The sequence below is a fragment of the Salvia hispanica genome, chromosome 2 (assembly GCF_023119035.1).
Source record: "Salvia hispanica cultivar TCC Black 2014 chromosome 2, UniMelb_Shisp_WGS_1.0, whole genome shotgun sequence".
In the NCBI taxonomy this organism is placed as follows: domain Eukaryota; kingdom Viridiplantae; phylum Streptophyta; class Magnoliopsida; order Lamiales; family Lamiaceae; genus Salvia; species Salvia hispanica.
Window position 1 is genome coordinate 23,893,353 of NC_062966.1, and position 15,543 is coordinate 23,908,895.

General features: G+C 39.5%; 3 protein-coding genes across 4 annotated transcripts; 1 reads left to right on the forward strand and 2 right to left on the reverse strand.

The window, feature by feature from the left end:
* Nucleotides 1-698: 698 nt before the first annotated feature.
* On the reverse strand, nucleotides 699-2,797 carry LOC125205018 (ankyrin repeat-containing protein At5g02620-like). Its single transcript, XM_048103811.1, has 2 exons — nucleotides 2,299-2,797; nucleotides 699-1,615 (listed from the first exon to the last, which is right to left on the reverse strand). The coding sequence occupies exons 1-2, from the start codon at nucleotides 2,773-2,775 to the stop codon at nucleotides 905-907; spliced, it is 1,188 nt and encodes a 395-aa protein (XP_047959768.1). The 5' UTR covers nucleotides 2,776-2,797; the 3' UTR covers nucleotides 699-904.
* Nucleotides 2,798-4,212: 1,415 nt separating this feature from the next.
* LOC125208062 (putative late blight resistance protein homolog R1B-16) lies at nucleotides 4,213-8,667 on the forward strand. 2 transcript variants are annotated; one of them, XM_048107612.1, is made up of 3 exons: nucleotides 4,213-4,596; nucleotides 4,688-6,586; nucleotides 8,360-8,667. In XM_048107612.1, the coding sequence occupies exons 1-3, from the start codon at nucleotides 4,287-4,289 to the stop codon at nucleotides 8,395-8,397; spliced, it is 2,247 nt and encodes a 748-aa protein (XP_047963569.1). In that variant the 5' UTR covers nucleotides 4,213-4,286; the 3' UTR covers nucleotides 8,398-8,667. The 2 variants fall into 2 exon arrangements, with proteins under 2 accessions (XP_047963569.1, XP_047963568.1); XM_048107611.1 differs by lacking the exon at nucleotides 8,360-8,667 and having other exon boundaries at nucleotides 4,688-7,734.
* Nucleotides 8,668-12,643: 3,976 nt separating this feature from the next.
* Nucleotides 12,644-14,481, reverse strand: LOC125206540. The gene is made up of 3 exons (XM_048105788.1): nucleotides 14,463-14,481; nucleotides 14,295-14,377; nucleotides 12,644-13,225 (listed from the first exon to the last, which is right to left on the reverse strand). The coding sequence occupies exons 1-3, from the start codon at nucleotides 14,479-14,481 to the stop codon at nucleotides 12,644-12,646; spliced, it is 684 nt and encodes a 227-aa protein (XP_047961745.1).
* Nucleotides 14,482-15,543: the final 1,062 nt, after the last annotated feature.

Genomic DNA, 15,543 nt, shown 5'->3' on the forward strand with positions numbered 1-15,543 from the left:
ATTATTTGGAACATGTTTGCACTATACATACAAGGCAAAGTCAGTGGGTTTGGTAATAGTGATGCCTTACTAAAATATGGAGTGACATGAACAAATCAAATTTGCAAATTTAGAATATGCAACTTGTCAAATTGGAGTTGATAACATAGAATATGCAACTTCTCAAAATAGAATATGAAAAATGTCAATATAGAATATTCAACTTGATGTCTAAAGCTAACAACCATGATTTTGTTCAAAACAAACACAATTTTAAACTTTCTTTAACTATAATTGGCATACGTAGTGATGATTAGTTTCAATTAGTTAGTTGTCAAGTTGATGGTAGAGTGTACAACAAGCCCAACCAATCAGCCTGTTATTCGATTATATGATAATATATTCATATGCGGTGGCATATTAAATAATTTATTCTTGTCTTACATATTAGTTTCGATTTAAAATAATTTCTCATTTGTATATGTAATCATATACTCTCTCCGTCCCAATAAATATGAAACATTTGGTTTTCGGCACGGGATTGGATTTTATAAAGTGTTGTTTTGTGAGTTGATGAAGAGAGAGTAAAGTAGGTGGGAGTGCGAAACGTTTCATTTTTAATGGGACAATCTAAAAAGGAAAACGTTGTATTTCTAATGGGACAGAGGGAGTATTACGGATACAAATTTTTTTAAAAAAAAATTAGCTAAAACAAAGTATAAAAAAAGTTTTTTGTTTGTATATTATATGTGCAATGTGTGTGCAAAATGCCCAATTTTATAACATTTAGTGTAATTTTATCAAAATATAAAATAATAAGGAATAAAAAACAATAACAATAGAAAATGGATGGAAGGAACTGCATTCCCTCCTACATTTCCGTCGTACCCAGAATGACTGCCCTGGCGAAATGGGCCTCCTATTGTCAGGGTAAACTGTTAACGGATTCGTCCTCGTAACGTTTCACCCATGACGGAAATTTGATCCCGGAGAACCTCAATTTCTGGTAAAGATGCCGGAAAGCGTTGACGAGGAGCAGAAACGACATCAGCCCGACCCACGCAAAGATGGCTATTTGGATCACGCTGCTGAGCGAGTCCTTATGAATCACAGGAGTCGCCACCATGATCGAAGCTCCGTAGGTGACTCCGACGGCGGTGACGGAGACCCACATGATGAGCAAAAGGGCCCACATGAAGAATCTGTACTTGAAGGGCAAGCCAATGATGAGCAGCAATATGATGCTGAGTGACGTCACAAACGCCACCGTGTTGGAGCGAATGAAGTTGCGGTAGATGCGCGGGTCTTTGTAGGCCATCACGGCCTCCCCGGCCCTGTGGTCGGCCGTGTTGTCCTGCCACACGCCGCCGGTGGGGCTGACGGCGGCCTGGAACGCCATGGTGGAGATCAGGACCGCCACCACCATGATGGAGTCGCGCTTCTTGGTCAGCCACTCGGCCGGTGGGATTTGGGAGGAGTGGGCGGATTGGGACCGGAGCAACTCTTTGATTTCGTCGGTTTCGTGGTCGGATCCGGAGTAGGAGATGTGTTGCCTCAGGATTTTTGATGGCGATTCGCCTTTGGAGTTCTTTGATTTCTTGTCGATCTTGGTGAATTTGGTCAAGTATCGAATCATCTAAGAATTTGAGAATATAGAAAATGTGATTAAAGTATTGTTAATAAAAGAAAGCCGATTAATTAATATTGGGGGACTCTAAAAATGACAAAATGAATTATTTTTAAGGGATAAAGGGAGATTAGTATATGGAGTAATCATATTATGCTTTAGTTAATTTTTAAAAAACCAAGATAAAGAAAAAAAGGTATATTGTTAGAATATTCATGAATGTTTATTAAATTCTGGTACGACATCAACTTTGAAAATCAACATTAAAAACAATGAATTCTAATTTTTTTTATCAATTGCCCCATAACAAAAATCCCAATACTCTATTTGTGATATGTGTCAATTTGGCGGACACGCATTTCAAATTGATGATATAGTTGAATTATTTACTAAATGTGAGAAACACAATCAAATTCATAGATGGTGTGGTCCTCTTTGAATTTTTCATATGCCACATTAAATACAAGTTCATTAAAATTAAACCAACAGGAAAATTGAAAAAAAAAATCATTAAATTCACAATTTTTACAACTAATTTTTAAAATTACTGACCAAAATTTATGATTTTTTCAATCAGTCTACCCTATAATCAAAATCTATATGAATATAACATAATGAAAATAAATAAGATGAATAAAATATCTCAACTAATAAAAATATAGATTTTCCATAGAAAAACAGAGTGGTCTCACCTCAACTTGTTTGTATCTAACTGCCAAATGCAAGACTGTCTCTCCAGCATCATCCTCTGCACACACAAACCCACCCAACATACTCACCAAAACACTCAACGCTTCGACCCGACGATGTTTCACGCACAAGTGCAGCACGGTCTCTCCTCGGTCCAACCGCTCCATCGCAGCAAAGCGATCCTTCTCCACAAGCAGTCTCAGAACCTCCTCGCGCCCGTTCGCAGCCGCCACATGGATAGGGTTCATGCCGTTATGGTCACGTGACCAGCACATGTCCGGGGCCTTTTCAACCAAAATAGACGCTATGTCCACGTACCCTCCAGCTGCTGCCACGTGTAAGAGGGTTTCCTTAGTGGAATTAGCAAATGATGCTTTTTTGAGAAGAAATGGATCATTTTGAAGAAGGTTTTTGATTGTTGTTGTGTTCCCTTCTGCTGCAGCATCATATAGTTTCTTCTCAGCTGATTCTATTTCCATTTAGAAGGGGAAAACTAATTACTTGTGGACTGTGGTTTAATTATTTTGGATCTATATATAGTGATTTTATGGGAATCAATTTGTTTAGAGAGTTGTTACATGTGTTAATTTAATTAACAATGTGATAGTGATTTTATGGGGTTCAATTTGTTTAGAGTTGTTACGTGTTAATTTAATTAACAATGTGACACCACTTTAATTGGTTCTTTCTTGACTATGTAACTAAATTGATCAACTAGTGTAATATATGAACATGCATGAGCTAATTAAAATATTAGGCTATTCTTTTATTTAATATATATTGACTTCCAACATCCATCCACTATCAAACTAAAGTCTATTTCAGACACTTTTAAGTCTTTACTCAACTAATTATATATAAACGCCGCCAGACACTAGCTATTACATATAGCATTTAATAAATAATTTTGAACCTGCTACTTTAACATGTGGTAGGTAGCTAAGTTAAAAGCACCATGATTATTGTTAATTTTAACTTTTGAAACTAAGAAATAAGGTAGAATCTTCTTTCTGGTCAACCTTAGTAACATGTGGTCTTTTTTTAAGTGTTGCATTTTGTAAGTGGGTTTATTTTAAAAAAATAAATAAAAGGGCATATATCAATTTGGGCCCTTATTGGGCTGTATTTCACCTAGCTAGCCCATTGGCGTGCTTCACGTATAACAAATCTTTTGGGTTCTTGTTGAGCCGAGAGATTAATAATTGAAGGGCTCTTAACCTGTGAGCTTGTGCATTTTACTATAAAAACTTGTGTGCTTTTCGATTATCTAACGTCATAGGGCTTTTGGATAAATAGATTACTATTTTTGGGCTGATTAGCCCATAAATAAAAAATGGGGCTTTCATGGTCCAAGTCCGTAATTCCACATAGAATTAAACGAGAAAAATGTGATAGATCGAAATGAAACAGTCGCTCTCACGATATGTTAGTATTTGCTTTCACTCAATCACTACCTGTTTAATTTAGTACATAGTGTAGATTGTCATAGTGAATATTATGTATTTGTTCTTGCTACAAGTATACCTCGTCTCTCTAATTTATGTATCAGGCTATCAGTATAAGGTCTTCGATGTGTACTAGTAAATTACAGAGTATTTGTATGATTTGAGAAAGTTAAGTTAATTCATTCATGTTTTGATTCAAATTTCGATGTCACATCACATGCACGAAAGTCAAATCTAAGTAGTTCTTATTTTAATAAGTACTATAACATGACATACGCTAGCTGGCTTTAGAAATTTGAACAAGCATCACATGAATGAAATTATAGAATATGTAACATGCCAGATTGTCAGTTAATTACTAGTAAATGAACATTTTTTTATGCTAAGATACTAATTAGACAACTTTTAACGTGATGTTTAAAGCTAACAACCATGATTAGTTTTTTACAAGTCTACAACATTATTCATCATAAACTAGTTTTGCTTCTTTCCTTTGCAAACATAGTCTTCTGAGAAACCACCTGTGTGAATCGAGATTGAGTGAAATGGCAGCCTTTGGAGCTCTAGTTTCTGTTATGCATATTATTGATCAAATCCAAACACATCCATGCCCTCCTATTTCCATTGACCAAATACAGGTTGAATGTCTCACTAAAGTAATTACTTCCTTGCAAAAATTTCTTGAAAGTTATTCTCCCCACAGTGGCTACACTAAAGAAGAAGATGTCTGGGAGAGTCGCATTGCTGAAACGGCTTACGATGCTGAAGATGTGATCGAGTCCTACATTGTCGATCAAATTCATGCTCGATCAGAAACTGATGTAGAAAACATAAGCTCGGCTGAATTCTATCAAGGTCTTGTTGATTGCTTAAAGAAAGCCTTATATATATATTCATGATTTTTGTTTTCATATAAATTCCTAATCAAGTCATTGGTTTTGAACAGGTCTGGAGAAGGTGATAGAAAACATGAATTTGATCAAGAGTGAGATTGAAGAAAAGATGGTTATAGTTCAAGATCAACCGAACATCATGAAGTCTGTGAGTACTGCTGCTGCTGCAGGCTCGTCTAGATCTGCTTCCACTACTGCTAATGACGTTGCAATGGTTGGTTTTGATGAAGTCTTGGATCAAATGCTGGACAAGATCACTGGAGGGGGACAAGATCGCCAAATTCTCCCGATTGTTGGAATGGGTGGGATAGGTAAGACCACTCTTGCTCGGAATATCTATGTAAGTCCACTTGTCCAGGAGTCTTTTGATGTTTTTGCATGGACTACAATTTCTCAAGAGTATAATGCAAAAGAAATTCTTAGACAAGTTCATGATCAAGTAGTCAAGGGGAAGGGGGATGGTTTAAGTGAATATGAGTTAGGAGATTATTTGTACAAGTATTTGTTTGGAAGGAAGTATTTTATTGTAATGGATGATATGTGGAACATAGAGGCATGGGATCGAGTTAGGAGCTTCTTCCCGGATAATAGAAACGGGAGTAGAATTGTAGTGACAACAAGGCTATCAAACTTGGCATCTCAATTTAACTATTCCAATGGTCTTGATTTGAATTTTTTGGATGAGAACACTAGTTGGGAACTATTTTGCAAAATTGTGTTCGGGGAAGAAACTTGCCCTCTTGAGTTGGAGGACGTTGGGAAAAAAATTGTGCAAGGTTGTAAGGGACTTCCACTGTCAATTGCTGTGATAGGGGGGCTTATAGCAAAACCTGTACGAACAAAAGAAAGTTGGGGATCTTTTGAAAAAAATTTAAGTTCAATTGTAAATTTGAAGGATGACGAAAATTGCTTGCAGGTATTATACATGAGTTATAATAATTTGCCAGTTCATCTAAAACCATGTTTTCTCTATTTCGGAAGATATGGTGAAGATGAAGTGATTCGAGTATCTGAACTCATCCTATATTTGGATGCTGAGGGATTCATAAAACCAATTAATGGGAAAAGTTTGGAAGAGGTAGCAGAAAAGTACGTAGAGGAACTTGTTGATGGAAATCTTCTTATAGTTGAAAAGCGCAGGCATTGTGGGAAACTAAAATCATTGAAAATGCATGACCTGTTGAGGGATGTGTGTTTGAGAGAAGCTCGAAAATTGAAGTTTCTATATGTGGTTGAAACGAAGAGTGATCCAAAAGGCATATATCTTTATCGCCGTATTGTAGACAGGTTAAATAAATGGGAATCTCCAATTCAATCTCTGAAATCCACAGCACCTGTCCGTTCATTCTTTGGGCGTTGGTCAAATAACTTTGGGTTGTTGAGGGTATCCGAGTTTGAAGTAGAAGATTGGGAAGAATATGAGAAGACGTCTGTTAAGCGAGTTAACTCGCGTCTTCTTTTAATTTCTTCTCCTTGTGGTTATTTCGGTAACTATTCTCCCGTTTCTTATCTCTGGAATTTGCAGACAATGATTATACATTGCAAGTTTTGTGTTTTCGATATTTGGAAGATGCCTCAAGTTAGGCATGTCAGAGTCTCCTACTGGCCCGAGAGTGGTACAATTTCTGTCCCCGATCCTCTCAGTGACGATGAGGATATGGAAAACCTACAGTCACTTCACACTGTGGACAACTTCAAGTTCAGTGCGGGGGTGCTTAAGAGAATCCTCAATATCAAAATATTGAAGTTGCGCTATCAAGACATCACAGGAATAGAAGGAGAATATTACCAACTCAACAGTATTTGTTGCCTCCACAAGCTCGAATATCTTGGCCTTATGTGTACCAGAAGCTACAGGCATTGGGTGCGAGAAATGAGCTTTCCAGATTCGCTCAAGAAGTTGACATTGCAATGTACCTATCTTCATTGGAAAGACATGAAGACAAAAATAGGTTCGTTGCCCCATCTTCAAGTTCTCAAGTTGAGACAAGGTTCCTTTATTGGGTCTGAGTGGGAGACATTGGAAGACCAATTCTTGAATCTCAAGTTCCTGCTGATTGAAAGATTGGATCTAGAGTGTTGGATCACTGAAAGCGTCCACTTTCCATGCCTTGAGCACCTTCATCTTCGCTATGTAGAAAGGTTGAGGGAAATTCCTTCATGCATCGGAGACATACCAACACTTCACTCAATTAAGTTGTTATGTTGTAGTAATTCTGTGGTGGATTCAGCTCGGAAAATTATAGAGGAGCAAGAGGAACTCGGCAATGAAGACCTTCAAATATCGACCTTCGAATATTCCAGGGTAATAGTTCCAACGTCTTGTCCTTGATGATTATTTTACTAAGCTTTTTTACTTTGATGAGAGTTCTCAATGAATGTGTCTTGCTACATAAATGAAGTGTTGGAAAGAATCAATTAAAAGGAGAAGAAGATTGGTGGAGATCACGGATGATTGATTGAGATCACGAAATTAAGGGAATTGATATATTTTCCTTTTAGTATCTAGGGCAAATCTTGTCAAGTATATACCATTTTCTAGCCTATAAAATGGCAGTGTATATTATAATGAAAGGCAGACAAGTTGAATGAATAAACACAGATCTTTCAACATGGTATCAGAGCAAAGGCTCATAACAAAATCATCATAGCCCTTATACCTGTCCCGACCTTGAAGGCGGACCTTTCCCGACCTAGAAGGCGGCGAATTCCAACCTGCGAAAATGTCGGACGACGAGGAGAAACCAAACATGGAGGATGCACGATTAAAGATGAGGAGACCCGATACACCACAGCAACGCCCAAATCACCAGCCACCACCATCAAGAACCACCACACAACCGCCCAACCGCCGCGAATTCAAACTCGACAAATCAAAGATGTGGTGCTCACACTGCGGAAAGAACAAGCATACAAGAGAAACATGCTTCCTCCTAATCGGATTTCCGGAGTGGTGGGACGGGAATCAAAAGGATAAAGCCCGACTTGCAATCGGAGTTGAGGACGGAGGCGGGCTGTTCCCGCAAGGAGCGGGCAACCGGGAGGTCGCCGTCTCCCGTGGAAGAGTAGGGGACGCCGGCCAGCAGCAAGGTGGAGGCGGCAGGACTGGTGAGACGGCCGGAATTGGAGAAACGGCATTTACAGATAGAAAAGGGGGAGGCGCATCAAGTGGAGGTCTCGGATTGGGGTTGAAAAACCTTGATCCCCAATTTAAATTGCTCCCTAGTCCTTTTAAAATTAATGATGCTAGAAAAATACCCCACTGCATGAATAGTATTCAATTAGGTCCCCTAAATTCCAAGTGTGTGCAATTAGGTCCCCAGAACAAGAAAATTCCAAATAGGGTCCCTAAAATTGCTGAAAACTCTATTTTAAGTCCGAATCATTTTGCACCTTTGGATAATCTCCCAATTGTGTGTGTCGCCCAAAGTAAGAGTGATTCTAAGGAGAAAGGGTGGATTTTTGATTGTGGGGCGACTGATACTATGTCTTATGATAAAAATGATTTTTCTGAATTTGATGAAGCTACAAAAAGCCACATACAAACCGCGGATGGGGAATTGACTATTGTGAGTGAGAGTGGAACCATTGAGATTTCCCCAACCTTAAAGCTCAAAAATTGCCTCTATGTGCCTAAATTGTCCCATAAACTCATGTCTATTAGCCATGTGACGAAAGAATTGAACTGTACGTTACTGATGCATCCAAACTTCTGTGTATTACAGGATATCAGGACGAGGAGGATAATTGGGCGTGGCACTGAGCGTCAAGGCCTCTATTACGTGGATGAGATTTCTCAACAAGGTGGCACCGCGATGCTTGCTCACGGATCTGCCAATCGGGAAGCTTGGCTGTGGCACCGCAGACTGGGGCATCCATCCTCGGGTTATTTAAAATTGCTTTTTCCAAAGTTTTCTCAGTTTAAAGATATTACTTGCGAATCTTGTGTTTTAGCAAAGAGCCACAGACAATCGGATAGATCAAGTGATACTCGTGTTAAGACTCTTTTTTCTCTAGTGCATGCTGATGTTTGGGGTCCTGCTCCTATTATTGGTGATCATGGTTTTAAATATTTTCTTATCTTTGTAGATGATTGCACTAGATTGACTTGGGTATATTTTTTGAAAAATAAATCAGAGGTTATTGAAAAATTTACTCTTTTTTTTACAATGATTAAGACACAATTCCAAACCACTGTTAAAATCCTTAGATCTGATAATGGAAGAGAATTTGTCAATACGGAAATGACCCAGTTTTTTAAGAGGAAAGGGTTAGTCCATCAAACCACTTGTCCATACACTCCTGAACAAAATGGGGTAGCTGAGCGTAAGAATAGGATAATCCTAGAAGTCACAAGAGCCCTTTTCTTTGACTCCAATGTTCCTAGGTTTCTATGGCCCGAAGCCGTTGCTACTGCTGTTTACCTGATTAATCGACTGCCAACAAAAATATTGGGTATGAACACTCCTCTACAGACTCTTTCATCCTTAACTGATATTCCTACACCTCTCATTCTTCCGCTCAAAATTTTTGGTTGCTCAGTTTATGTACATGTGCCAAAACATGAAAGGGGAAAATTTTCTGCATGTGCATTAAAATGTGTGTTCTTGGGTTATGGGATAAATCAGAAAGGCTATCGATGCTATCATCCGGGGTCTAGGAAAATTATAACAACGATGAATTGTAATTTCCTTGAAAGTGAATTCTTTTACACCAAACCTCGGGGTCAGGGGGAGAGTACTGTTCATGTTCAGGGGGAGTGTGAAATAATTCGACCCCTCAGTGTGTCTGTGCCATATCCAAAGCCCTCGGTCGCGGAACTAACAAAGCAAGCTAGTGTCACTGCCGAGCCAGTCATGTCTGCTGTAGAGCCTCCCCAAACGCCTACGCCTGAATCTCCTCCTCCAGTGATATCCGAGGTAATTCCTGAAACTATCTCAGATAATACAGTTATTACCCCTGACGAGTCTGGTGTAGATGAGAATGAGAATGCAGCAATTGATGGGGATACTGGCCGTTATATACTCCCCTCAAGGATTACTCGTGGCATTCCGGCCAAAAGATATAGCCCTGAGAGGATTAGCAAAGCCAGATATTCTATGGCGAACCTGGACAAGGCCAACTTAACGAAGATGGCTAGGGCATTTGAAGCAGCCCTGTATGAGGAGGAGGAAATTCCATACACAGCTGAGGAGGCCATGAAAATTCCAAAATGGAGGGAAACAATGCTGGTAGAGATGCGGGCCCTAATGAAGAACAACACATGGGAAGTTTGTCTGAAACCTGATGGAGTTCGAACAGTGGGATGCAGGTGGGTTTTCACCATCAAATGAAGACCAGATGGATCGATTGAAAGGTACAAGGCGAGACTAGTAGCCAAAGGTTACACACAGACCTATGGAGTTGACTATGCAGAGACCTTCTCACCTGTTGCCAAGATGAGTACTATTCGAGTGTTACTCTCGATAGCTGCGACCAGGGAGTGGCCGCTCCATCAGTTCGACGTGACTAATGCTTTCTTACATGGGGAACTTAAGAAACCAATCTATATGGAAGCACCTCCTGGATTTGCGGGGGAATTCAAAAGAGGGAAGATTTGCAAGCTGAAACGAACACTGTATGGGCTGAAACAGTCGCCTAGAGCTTGGTTTGGAAGATTTACAGAGGTGATGAAGAAGTACGGGTACAAACCAAGCAATTCTGATCACACACTGTTTCTAAAGAAGAGGGAAGGAAAGATCACATGCCTAATCATTTATGTAGACGATATGATCCTCACTGGTGATGACGAAGAGGAGATGGATCAGCTGAAGAAGAATTTATTTACAGAATTTGAAATGAAGGACTTGGGATTGCTGAAGTATTTTTTGGGTATAGAAGTGCTGAGATCGAAAAAAGGGATCTTCATCAGTCAGAGGAAGTATGTTCTTGAATTACTTACAGAAATAGGACTATTGGACTGCAAGCCAGCCGACACTCCTATGGTTCAGAATCACGGTCTGCAAATAGTAGAAGGAGCTGAAGCTACCCACCGCACTCGATATCAACGTTTGGTTGGGAAATTGATATACCTATCCCACACAAGACCCGACATAGCTTATGCAGTTGGAGTAGTCAGTCAGTTCATGCATGCACCTCAAGTAGCTCATTGGAAAGCAGCACTGAGGATTGTTCGATATCTAAAGGGGACAGCAGGCCATGGAATTCTGTTTGAGAATCATGGACATTTGGAGATTCATGGGTTTACAGATGCTGATTGGGCGGGAAATCCAAATGACAGAAAATCGACTGCAGGATATTTCACCTTTGTAGGGGGAAATCTTGTCACATGGCGAAGCAAGAAGCAAAGGGTGGTAGCACTGTCGAGCGCTGAAGCAGAATTCCGAGGAATCAAGAGTGGATTGACAGAAATTCTATGGTTGAAGAAGTTGATGACTGAGCTGGAGTTGAACTCACAGAAATCATGTAGACTGTTCTGTGATAACAAGGCGGCGATCAGCATATCTGAGAATCCAGTCCAGCATGATCGTACTAAACACGTTGAGGTGGATCGACATTTTATCAAGGACAACATAGAATCCAAGATAGTAGAACTTCCTTTGTTAGATCTGAAGATCAGTTGGCAGATATTCTCACAAAGGTTGTTGATGCTAGAAGCTTTCATAAGGCATTGGGCAAGTTAAGAATGGGTAATCTCATTACTTAACTTGAGGGGGAGTGTTGGAAAGAATCAATTAAAAGGAAAAGAAGATTGGTGGAGATCACGGATGATTGATTGAGATCACGAAATTAAGGGAATTGATATATTTTCCTTTTAGTATCTAGGGCAAATCTTGCCAAGTATATACCATTTTCTAGCCTATAAAATGGCAGTGTATATTATAATGAAAGACAGACAAGTTGAATGAATAAACACAGATCTTTCAACATGAAGCGCAAGTTGAACTGATGCGGACATACCATCAGCCACCCATTCTCCAAGCCCAAGTACAGCAACAGGGACCCATCACAGATGCCCGCCCACCTCAGCCTCGACAAGCCCGTCCATGCCCGTCCACTATCTGCAACTACAAACCAACCTATTTTTAATTATGTCTATCCTAAATATTTCTATCTGATTATATTTTTCCAAATTCCTTATTCTTCCAATTCATTTTTCTCAAACATAATTATATTAAATTTTTTAAAAAAAACTTCAGAATTATACAGTATTTGATGTAATTCTAAAATCATAAAACAATTATACTATATATTAACCACAAATGAAAACAGAAGATCTTTTAAATATTTTGCATAAAATAATTAATATACACGGTTTTTTTTAATAAATACATAAAAATAAATTCCCACCTAGTTTCATCTAGATTTATTAAATATCGAGCCTAGCCCAGCCCAACCAGCTTCAATCATGATCCTAAGTCAACTCTGGCCTCAAGTTGACCGGGACTAACTGGGCTTGGGCCGGGTTGTGATAAAGACAATCTCACCCATTTGACAACTCTAGTTCCCGGAAACAGAAATTTATGTCCGGCATTCCTCAATCTGCGATAAAGTTGGCGGATAATGTTGGCAACGAGCAAAACTGTCATCAGACTTGTTAGTGAAGTTGTGGAAAATGAACATGCAGCTGAATGCATAAAGAACAATGAAGTGAAGCATTGTGGATCCTTAACTGAATGTGCTGAGTCATCAAGTGAGGATCAAGCTGGTGCACCTAAGACCAAAAGCAGAGGATCCATGTCTGAGTCTACACTGATGAATGAGGCTCCAGCTGTGATGAAGGACCACTCCTTGAGTTGGAGAGACGTGGCAGCTAAAGCTGGAAAGATGCCAAATTGAACTTGGATAGAGTTTTGTTACCAGCTGCTTTTAGGGTTATGAATGGTTGCTTTCTAGAACCTTCACTTGATGTTATATATATTGTGATACAATGTATTCTCGTTGGTTTTGATATATGAAGAAAGCTTACTACTTTGAGCAAATGTGCTTTGTTATCTTTATTTCTCTAGCTATGCATTTGGGTCTTTTTCATTAAGACCGACCCAGGCAGCGATCGCAAGCTGGATTCTGAGGGATTCCTTCTGGGCATGAGGAGCTGCTACCATGATTGAAATTCCATAGGTGACTCCGACGGTGGTGACGGAGACCCACATGAAGAATTTGTACTTGAAGGGTAAGCCAATGATGAGCAGCAGTATGACGCTGAGTGACGTCACAAATGCCACCGTGTTGGAGCGTATGAAGTTGCGGTAACTGCGAGGGTCTTTGTAGGCCATCACGGCCTCCCCGGCCCTGTGGGCAGGAGTGTCCTCCTGCCACACTTTGCCGGGGCTGACAACGGCCTGGAACGCCATGGTGGCGCACAGGATCGCCACCACCATGATGGAGTCGCGCTTCTTCGTCAGCCACTCGAACCGTGGGGTTTGAGAGGAGTGGCCGGATCCACTCCGGAGCAACTGTTTGATTTCGTCCGTTTCGTGGTCGGATCCGGAATAGGAGATGCGTTGCTTCAGGATTTTTATTGGAGTTTCCCATTTCGAATTCTTTGATTTCTTGTCGATCTTGGTGTCTTTAGCCAAGTATCGAATAATCTGCCAACAAATAACCAAAATTGGTGTTGAACATTAATCAAAGACACATTTTGTACATAGGGATATTTGATAATAAAAATACTGAAATTTTGATGATAATAGGACATACTAGGATTTGCTCAAACATCATAATTAAATGACATAATGAAATTTGTTTGAACTTTATGGTTTAAATATTCCAATTCTAGTAATAGATATATAAATCATACCATCATAATGTTGAAGAATTATGAAGTTTGAACATTTTACTATGGTCCAATGGGAAGATGATCAAAACAAGTATGTATCTAAATCAAGAAATGCAACCTAAATTTTGGCCCTAGGATTTGATAATCTAATGATCAATAATTAACCAAATTAAAATACGGAAGGTCATGATTAAGCAGTTTTAGGTCATGTTATAATATTTGAGTTTCATATTAAGATCATTTTGGACCATCCTTTGTTAGAATGACCTACAAATAAACTAACAATGACCTACGAATGTCCTATGCATGATATTGAAGAGTGTTTCTGTATTTAAATTTAGTTTTGCATTGATTAAAACCCTTGTTCAACATAATTATCTTTAATTGATTAAAGACACTCTTTTAGATGATTTTCATTATGTTATACGTGGAATTATAGTGATACTAATAAAGTTTGATAGTCATTCTCTAAATACATTTGATAAAATCTCATTCCTATCAATGGTTTACACGACTAGATACAAAGATTATCTAAAGTGTTGATACATGAAAGACGATCTTTTCACTTCAATTGATGACATAATATTAGTACACTTCCGATTTATCAATCGTATATGAATTTATGTGAGTAATTTATGTGAATCATATATTTGAGTACAACAATGAATATTCAACGCATAATATGAGAAGCTAAAATTTATAATCACCAACTTGTGGAGATATTAAAAGGCTATCATACAATAAGCGAACGAAAATTTGTTAATAACTAAGAAAAAGGATTTGATGCTAAAAATTGCAAATATTGAAACAAATTAAAAAAACTAAAAATTATAACAAAGAATAGGAAAAAAGGTGTGACCTCAAAGCTGTTTGTATCTAACAGCCAAATGCAAAACAGTCTCTCCAGCATCATCCTCTGCACACACAAACTCACCTAGCTTACTCACCAAAACCCTGTTGGAATCTATGTCAGTCAATAGATTTTGACCAATTATAATTTCAACGAGACATTTAATTTTGTGAAATTAAATGATATAGCGTCGATCTACGTTCGGAGTAGATGACCATGGTATATTCACTTTCTCAAATCCGATTCCCGGTGAGTGAGAAATAATGGATTAAAGTTGTGCAAGATTGCAAACTTAAATGAGCTATGAGAGAAGCTTAGGGAATAATTAAGAGAGTTAATTATCCCACATTGGAAGTTACAACCTTATTAAACTAGTATTCAATAAGAAGGATTATTACATGTAATAATTATGGTGGACTAAGATGGGCTATAAGAGCACACACGCGCGCCGCCCGCCTCGCCTCGTGCCCTTGTCCTTTGGGCTGTTCTTTGGGCCTGGTCGTGGGCTTGGTGCTTGGGCTCGACCCAAGGCTAGTGGGTCTAATTCTTTTTAAACCACCACCGTTTCCACGTCAGCGAGTCAAGCGGGATGGCACCTCGTCAGTATGACGCGGGAAGCCAACGTGGCTGACACGTAATAGTCCACGTCATGATCGAATCTAGAAGCATCTAGATTCAACCTCTCTAGCTCTGAGCTTGTAACGCCCGACCGTTACAGCTCGTAACCGACGACCGTTATGGTCTAGCATGGATGACAGCCATCAAGCCAACGAAGAAGCACATGCAATGGAAATCGAAGACGACAAGTACATCCAGGAAAGAAAGAGAAAGGGGAAGGCCCCTGCCAAGAAGAAGCAAGCCGTAAAGAAACAGCGCACTGCCAATGCCAGCATAGTGATCAGAGAGCCGAAAGAAAGAAGGAGGTTAAGTGACAGCGACTACACTTCCAGCGAAGAGTTTGACTCCAAAAGTGATATCTCTCTAGAGGGGGAAGAGTACCATGAGCAGCAGCTCCCCGACAACCACCAAGAACTAGTCCACCCTCCGGTAGAGAGGATAGTGTACCGACGGTGGAGGGTAGAGCTCACCGATGAGCTAGCAGAGGAAAATAGACAATCACGGGCAGAGATGGCAAAGCTGACAACCCTGATGGAGAGCATACTAAAGGAATTAGCGAGAGGAAAGAAAAGCACTGGAGCTAGAACAAGTGGACATGGAGGGCAGAACGATGAACCAACCAAACCTGAGGTAGAAGAAGGTGATGAAGAAGAGGAGGCAGA

Coding starts and splice junctions, on each gene's coding strand:
- LOC125205018 (XM_048103811.1), bottom strand. CDS start 2,775: ATGGAAATAGAATCAGCTGAGAAGAAACTATATGATGCTGCAGCAGAA. Junction 1,616..2,298: donor TTAGATACAAACAAGTTGAG/GTGAGACCACTC, acceptor TCAAATTCTTAG/ATGATTCGATACTTGACCAA.
- LOC125208062 (XM_048107611.1), top strand. CDS start 4,287: ATGGCAGCCTTTGGAGCTCTAGTTTCTGTTATGCATATTATTGATCAA. Junction 4,597..4,687: donor CTCGGCTGAATTCTATCAAG/GTCTTGTTGATT, acceptor GGTTTTGAACAG/GTCTGGAGAAGGTGATAGAA.
- LOC125206540 (XM_048105788.1), bottom strand. Junction 13,226..14,294: donor AGACTGTTTTGCATTTGGCT/GTTAGATACAAA, acceptor ATTTGTTGGCAG/ATTATTCGATACTTGGCTAA.